At 44.2% G+C, this 7,994-nt stretch overlaps 1 protein-coding gene across 1 annotated transcript; it reads left to right on the top strand.

The window, feature by feature from the left end:
* The first annotated feature begins 4,186 nt into the window (after positions 1-4,186).
* Positions 4,187-7,588, top strand: LOC143878930 (uncharacterized). Its single transcript, XM_077381147.1, has 3 exons — positions 4,187-4,590; positions 5,911-6,789; positions 6,907-7,588. Exons 1-3 carry the CDS (start codon positions 4,187-4,189, stop codon positions 7,586-7,588), a joined length of 1,965 nt encoding a protein of 654 aa, XP_077237262.1.
* Positions 7,589-7,994: the final 406 nt, after the last annotated feature.

A 7,994-nucleotide genomic window follows, 5' to 3' on the forward strand; every position in this document is an offset into this window, starting at 1 on the left:
GATTCATGTCTAAAGGCTGGCCTGTGCACTTCATGCTCGTCCTCTCAAGAATGACCTATATCTCTCATTCCGGGAAGAACTTCTAAAGTTGCTACCCTTACATGGAAGAAAAAGTCAAGCATTGATCTAAGCTCTTCTAAATATTCATCAGTAGAAGAGCTCCGGATAGAAGAATTCAAAGTTCAACTTTGCTTCTTTCGAGAGATTTCTAAATACCACTTTTATCATTTCAAGATGTATTAAATGAAATGTGGTATCAATCTTCCATTTTATTTATGTATATTGAGCTTTATGGTTCATATCTATATATATACATGTTCTTTTGGTTGCCATGGATGTGTTCCAGTACTTCATTAGTTACATTCTCTTGTCCATGTATTTATTACACTGTATTCATTTCATTTGGTATCATAAAAGTCTAATAACCATCCATTCATATTCAAAGTGTGATTATTTTATGAATGGAGCAATCCGAATGGCTAAAGGTGATTAATTAAATCATGGGTTCTATGTGGTTTGAACTATTACATTTAGATTTGATGCACATAGTCAGGGGGATTTTTCACTTGCAAATATATATTCCTCTAAGGGCAAGCAACTGGAACTCAAAATTATTTTATAGTTCTGAGCATGTTCATGCTTAGGAAGAGACTTGACTACCCTATGTCAAGAAAACCCTCATTCAAAGCAACTTGTGAACCTAAATGGTATGTTATCAATTTGAGCATATTCTTGCTCAGGTAGATACTTATCTGCTTCAAAAGTTGCAAAAGAAGCCCAAGTATTCAAATCACTCACCCGTTTAACCATTTTCTCTGTCATGCCCTACAACATAGATGCCCTACAACATAGGTTTCACCTAGGGCTTAGTGACAAATAAAAAGGGGGAGAGCAAAATAGTTTCTTATTCATGTTTATATAGATCATTGTGATATGCTCACATGGTTTATTGCCCCCATACTTGTGCTTTTCATGCAAATCTTTAGATAAAAAAAGGCTTATCATGCACTTTACTTTGTTTTCTCTTTTGATAAGCATCATACGAGCTTGAATGTCATATCATATACAATATATATAGCTTATATAAGCTATCATTCATCTTGACACCCCACTTGCACTTTCACTTGCATATCCCTACCTTTTTACTGTTGCCAAAAGGGGGAGATTTTTGAGAATTGATTAGGAAGTCCATCTTTTGTATGCACCATATGCTTTACATTCATTTATTATACTTGTGCATATAGTGAGGGGGAGCATGGCTTCATTGTTTGTAGTATTTAATGCTTATTAATCTATTTGGTTAATTTTTTTTGCCTCCTTAATCAATTTGTTTGCCATCATAAAAAATGGGGAGAATGTAAGCTCAAGGGTTTCTATGGGTTAATCATTCACCTTACTTTCTTGTTTTGATGCTAGCAAACCAAATTGATTAGCATTTATGGACTGATGTGTTGCTTTGAGGTGTTGTGTTATATACAGGAATTTCATGTCATAATCGCCATTACACAACTCTTCACAACACATGGCTTGTGGATCAAGAAGTAAAGGAACTAAGAGCTTGCACCTACAGTGAAGACATCCTCATTTGAAGATGGTCAAATCAAGAAGCTCATCATGAAGATTCCACAAGTTCCTAGCAAGTGTCAAGAAAGAGCATGGAGTTGAACATGCTATGGTGACACCTCAAGTACCTCAACATGCATTGAAGATTGGAGGACAAGTCAAAAGAGCCAAGACAAGGTCCAGATGTTCACCCAAGTAGAAGAAGTCAAAGGAAGTGCAAAGGAGAGAATACATTCCAAGAAGACTCAATGATATCACTTTTAGAACGTATTTAGAGTCCTCTTCATTTTATGTTTAATTGCACTTTCAATAGGTTTTCAAATGGTTTTCATACTTAACTTTTCACATCTTTGAAAACCATAGACACATCCAAAAATATGTTTCAAAACCTAGGACTTAAGCCCAAAGACCATGGCCCAAAGCCCCTGAATTTTAAAGTTAAAAATGAAATTTTACACAGGGCCGGTCGACCGGGCTATACCGGGAGGCCGCGGGATGAATCATGGAATTCCAAGGTATCTCAAAAATTATCGGGCCGGTCGACCGAGTCAAGCCAGGCGACCGCGGATATGTGTCTAGTTCAAACAGAATAATCCGTCATGGGTTTGGGTGGGTGACCGTCGTGGGTCGATCGCCCGAGATAATTTTTTGAGCAAACAGGTTGACCTCGCCGGAAGACCTCAATGGGGCCGGTTGACCGCGATGGTAAGAAATTTGACAATATAAAAGGGCGCCCGATAGGGGCGAGCGACCACGATGGCTCAATCGACCGCCAAGGTCGAGCAAACTAACGGTTTGGGCATTTCCTTCTTGATTTTTTCAAGGCAGTTATTTACAGCTTTACCCCAAACGGTCATATTTTTAAATACTCTATATATACATGATTAAAACCTATCTCTACAGGCTTTTGAATATTTGAAAAAGATCAAATCCCATTTACTCTTTGAGCTTCAAGTTTTTAATCAAAAGCTAAAAACCTCTTTGATCTTCCATTTCTACATCTTATCAAGAGGCACTTCATAGGGCTTTACATTTGTATTTTCTTGGAGTGATTGTGAGCTTATAAAGTTGTAATCCACCAATTAAGAGGCACACGAGTTTTTATTTTCTTTGTTCTGCATTGAGGGTCTTCTCTTCTGCCCGTTAAGAATTGTGAGGATGAGGGTCTCCTCTTCGGCCCGTTAAGAAAGGTGAAGACGGCATATAAAGGTTTGTCCTCAAGCCGAAGGCTTTGGGCAGATGGGCTTCGCTTTGGCCCTTGAGAATGGAAAAGCTTGTTCATGTAATGGCTCATTGATCCGGCCTTGAAGGAGGATCGAGACAGTGGAACTCACGCGAGGACGTGAAGAGTGGAGTAGGTCTTGTGTTAGACCGAACTACTATAAATCTTGTGTTCATTGTCTCTCTCTCTTCCTTTCCTTCTCTTGCACATATGATAATTGGTAATCTCTAACCTAACTTATATTTGTGCTTTTGATTGAACAATGGTTAGTAAATGCACTTGATGATATGTTTAAACCCTAAGCATTATAATTTTTATTTGAACAAGGGTTAGGTAAATGTGAATTATTAGAAAGTCTAAACCTTAACTTTTATTGATATACCTATTTCAACAAGGGTTAGATTAATTAGTGCTTAATTAAATTGATTAATTTTTAAACTTACCTTAATTAAGCCTAAAATTTCTAATTGATCAATTCACCCCCCCTCTTGAGTTGTCACACTTGTATTTCATTTGGTATCAGAGCTAAGGATCTTAAAGAGATTTTAACTTTAAAAATCTATAAGAGAAAAGATCGGTGACAATCCAAATGGATTTTGAGAAAGGTCGATCCACCATAATTCCTCCATTTTTTGATGGAACGAATTATGGAGATTGGAAAGCAAAAATGCAAGGCTATCTCAAATCCTTAGATCATGACATTTTAGATGTCATTGAAGAGGGAATTTCTTTTTTCAAGGAAATGCACCGAAGGTGATATGAAATTATTTTTCTTGATCTCATAGGCAATGATTTTGTTGTGTTGTGGTTTAACTCCAATCATTTTTGACAATATTCAAATTGCATCAATGCTAAAGTCCAATACTATGACAATGACTTTACCATAAAAAGAAACAAGTGTTAAGCTTTTTACATCATACTATCAAATGAACCATATTTCAACAGCTAAACTTTCCAACATCTAACTGATTCGCACTATCCCTGTCAGTCAATATTATTATAATACATATTCTAGAAATTATAAACACATAAGTAAAAGTCATTGAAAATAAAGTACTATGATTATTTCTTTACCAAATCAAGTCTCAACCCTAGCTTCTATAACTGAAGGGACATGATTAGCATGTAAGTAATACAAACATTTTGAAGAAAACTGAATTTCATAGACGAGGACAGATCGAACTTCCTGTCCTCGTCGGAGAGTCACCCTGCCAAGCCTTCACCATGGTCAACTTCCTAGTAGTGAGGGCCACTTCGGTCTATAACGCTATTTTAGGACGGCCGGGCCAGAACCAGATCCGCGCTGTCGCATCTGCTTATCACCAAAAGATGAAGTTTATTACGCCCAACGGCGTTGGAGAAGTAAGGGGGGACCAGCCGCAGTCTAAGGAGTGTTATGCAATGGCACTGAAAGGCAAAAACGCGACAGAGTCATTTCCGATTGAGCTACTCGACATGAGGAGCGAAGCTCAGGGATCTCAACCCGCAGAAGACCTTATCTCCATCCCCCTATGCAGAGGTGATGATGAAAAGGTCGTTAAGATCGGCTCCTCTCTAGACGACGGCACCCGGCGCAGCCTCACCCAATTTCTTCAGAACAACGCAGATGTCTTTGCTTGGACCTCCGCAGACATGCCCGGTATTAATCCGGAGGTCAGTACGCACAGGCTAGGTGTTGACCCAACCTGCAGGCCAGTAAAGCAGAAAAGAAGACACTTCGCCCTCGAGAGGCAGCGGGCGATCAAAGAAGAAGTGGAGAGGCTCCTGAAAGCCGACTTCATTCGAGAGATCCAATACCCGGACTGGTTGGCAAACGTAGTCCTGGTAAAAAAGGCAAATGGGAAATGGAGAACCTGCGTCGACTTCACTGATCTGAATAAAGCCTATCCCAAGGACAGCTACCCACTCCCAAAGATCGATCAGCTCATCGACGCCACTGCAGGTCACGAGTTACTGAGCTTCATGGACGCCTTCTCCGGATATAACCAGATCAGAATGTATGAGTCAGATATCCCGAAGACCTCCTTTGTAACAGACCAGGGGACCTACTGCTACCGTGTTATGCCCTTTGGCCTGAAAAACCCCGGGGCCACATATCAGAGGCTCGTAAACAAACTCTTTCGGACTCAGATCGGCCGCAACATGGAAGTCTACGTTGACGACATGCTGGTAAAAAGCCGGAGTACGCAAGATCATGTCTCCGACCTGGAAGAAACGTTCCAAGTCCTGAGGGAGCACAGGATGAAGCTCAATCCCACCAAGTGCACCTTCGGTGTCAGCTCTGGAAAATTCCTAGGGTTTATGGTTAGCCAAAGAGGCATAGAAGCCAATCCAGAAAAAATCAAGGCCGTGGTGGAGCTCACTCCGCCCAAAACCATCAGAGAAGTACAGCCACTGACAGGGGTGATAGCCGCGCTGGGGCGCTTCGTTTCAAAATCTGCGGAGAGGTGTCTCCCTTTCTTCAACGCAGTCAAAGGATTTAAGACCGCGCCCTGGACAGAGGAATGCCAGGCCGCCTTCGAGGAGTTAAAAAGATACTTGTCCTCTCCACCGCTATTAACAAAGCCTGAGCCTGGTGAGGAGCTACTCTTGTATCTATCTATAAGCCCCCTTGCTCTGGCAGCAGTCCTAGTTCGTGAGGATCACAGTCAACAAAAGTCGGTCTACTACGTTAGCAAGGTCTTACACGATGCTGAAATAAGGTACCAGCGGGTCGAAAAATTGGCTTACGCGCTGGTGATGGCGGCCAGGAAGTTGAGACCGTATTTTCAAGCTCACACGATAAAGGTCCTTACTGACCAACCGCTCAGGCAAGTTCTCCATAAGCCGGACACCTCGGGGCGACTCGTCAAATGGGCCGTGGAACTGAGTGAATTTGACATCCGCTACATGCCCAGGCCCGCAATCAAGGCTCAGGTATTGGTAGACTTCGTAGCTGAATGCTCCATCCCCCGACAGGCTGTCGAATTTGAAATTGTTCAAACCCCAGTTATGGAAAAGTCGGTAACTCATGAGGAGCGAGCGGCGGATGAGGCTGAGGCAGAAATCGTCCCCACGCCAGCAGAATAGGATCCATCAGCCGCCGAGCCCATCTGGGAAGTGTACGTGGACGGGTCTTCGAACAGGGGTGGCTGTGGCGCCGGTCTGATTCTCACCGGACCAAACAGCTTCACCGCAGATTATGCCCTAAGGTTCAGATTTCGCGCATATAATAATGAGGAAGAATACGAAGCCCTCCTCGCCAGGATTAATCTCGCCGTTCAAGTCAAGGCCCAAAGGCTGAAAGCCTACTGTGATTCCCAGTTGGTTACAAATCAGATTCAGGGAACGTACGAAGCCCGCGACGAGCGTATGATCAAGTACCTCTCCCTGGTCCAACAGTTATCCACCAAGTTCAAAAGTTTCGAGGTCGTCAGAATTCCCAGAGCAGAGAACACAAAAGCAGACGTACTATCTAAGTTAGCCGCGTCCGGATATACGACTCTCGGGAATATATGTATGGAGTTCCTACAAAGATCCAGTATCGAAAGAAGGGCCGCTGAAATCATGGAGGTAGAACACGAGTCCTGCTGGATGGACGAGATCGTCGACTACCCGCGTAGTGGGAAACTACCTGAGGCGAAGAAAGAAGCCCGCAAGGTGATCCAAAGGGCCGCCCGGTTTTCACTCGATGGCGAGAGCCTGTTCAAAAGATCCTACACCCTCCCATACTTAAAGTGCCTCCGGCCCAGCGACGCCGCGTACGCCCTGCAAGAAACACACGAAGGTATTTGCGGAGAGCACCTGGGGGTCAAGGCCCTGGCGATCAAAGTTTTGCTGAGAGGTCTGTACTGGCCGACCCTGAGACAAGATGCCTTGACCCTGGTCAGGAGGTGCGAGAGATGCCAAAAGTTCTCCCCCACCATCCATCAGCCTGCTGTATCCATGGTTCCAATCATCAGCCCGCTACCCTTCGCGATTTGGGGGATGGATATCTTGGGCCCCTTTCCACCGGCCTCCGGAAGGTGCACATTCGTAGTAGTGGCCATTGATTATTTTACCAAATGGGTGGAGGCTGAACCTCTAGCCCAGATCACCGAGCAGAATGTACAGAACTTCTTCTGGAAATCAGTGGTCTGCAGATTCGGGATTCCTCGCGCCTTGATAACAGATAACGGCAAACAGTTCGACTGCCGAAACTTTCGGAAGTTTTGCTCCGACCTGAAAATTGAACAGAGGTTCACCTCCGTAGCACACCCACAAACCAACGGGCAGACAGAAGTCACAAACCGAATCCTACTGCAAGGGATCAAGAAAAGACTGGATGAAAAAGTTGGTCGATGGGCAGATGAGCTCTACCATGTCCTATGGGCTTATCGCACCACCCCGCGCACACCAACGGGCGAGTCTCCATTCAACCTGTCCTTCGGAACAGAGGCGGTAATACCTGTCGATGTGGGCACCCCGTCCGCTAGAATTTCCAACTTCAACGAACAGCTCAACGATGACGGGCTACGCGCGAATCTTGACTTATTGGAGGAGGCCAGAGAAGAATCCCGGATAAGAGTCGCCGCCTACAAGCAGAAAGTATCTCGCTATCATGACTCGAAGATACGCCCTAGGGAGTTTCGAATTAGAGATCTGGTCTTAAGGAAAGCTGCTATCTCCCAACCCAAGAAGGCCGGAAAGCTTTCCCCAACCTGGGAGGGGCCTTACCGAGTAAAAGAGGTGATTCGCCCGGGAAGTTATAGACTGGAAACACTCGAGGAACAACTACTACCACATGCCTGGAACTCAAAGAACCTTCGCAAATACCATCAGTAGCGAAGCAGCCGGCACAAAAAAAGAAGAAAACGAGAGACTTTGTAAATATCTCCTGAATGTGAATGAAAGAACCTTTTTTTTTACAAGTGCCTTCGTGTCCGTCAAATTGGAAAACCCAGTTCACTAAAACTAGGGTACTCAACGTTTGGTTCGCCACGGCACGTCTCCGCAGAGACCGGGAGCCCACTCCTGGTCCGGAACCAGTCCGGATGCAAAAACCAAAGCTCCTTCAAAACCCAGTTCACTAAAACTAGGGTACTCGACGTTTGGTTCGCCACGGCTCGTCTCCGTAAAGACCGGGAGCCCACTCCTGGTCCGGAACCAGCCCGAGTGCAAGAACCAAAGCTCCTTCAAAACCCAGTTCACTAAAACTAGGGTACTCGACGTTTGGTTCGCCACGGCTCGT

This window comes from Tasmannia lanceolata, unplaced genomic scaffold (genome assembly GCF_043159265.1).
Source record: "Tasmannia lanceolata isolate RefF3 unplaced genomic scaffold, GAP_Taslan_0.1 ptg000006l, whole genome shotgun sequence".
Taxonomy (NCBI): Eukaryota; Viridiplantae; Streptophyta; class Magnoliopsida; order Canellales; family Winteraceae; genus Tasmannia; species Tasmannia lanceolata.

What these genes read in the sequence shown, in the direction of transcription:
- LOC143878930 (XM_077381147.1), top strand. Translation starts at nt 4,187, where the DNA reads ATGGCACTGAAAGGCAAAAACGCGACAGAGTCATTTCCGATTGAGCTA. An exon ending in GAGATCCAATACCCGGACTG is followed by an intron (nt 4,591 to 5,910) that starts GTTGGCAAACGT and finishes GTCTTCGAACAG; the next exon opens with GGGTGGCTGTGGCGCCGGTC. An exon ending in TTTCCACCGGCCTCCGGAAG is followed by an intron (nt 6,790 to 6,906) that starts GTGCACATTCGT and finishes AGTGGTCTGCAG; the next exon opens with ATTCGGGATTCCTCGCGCCT.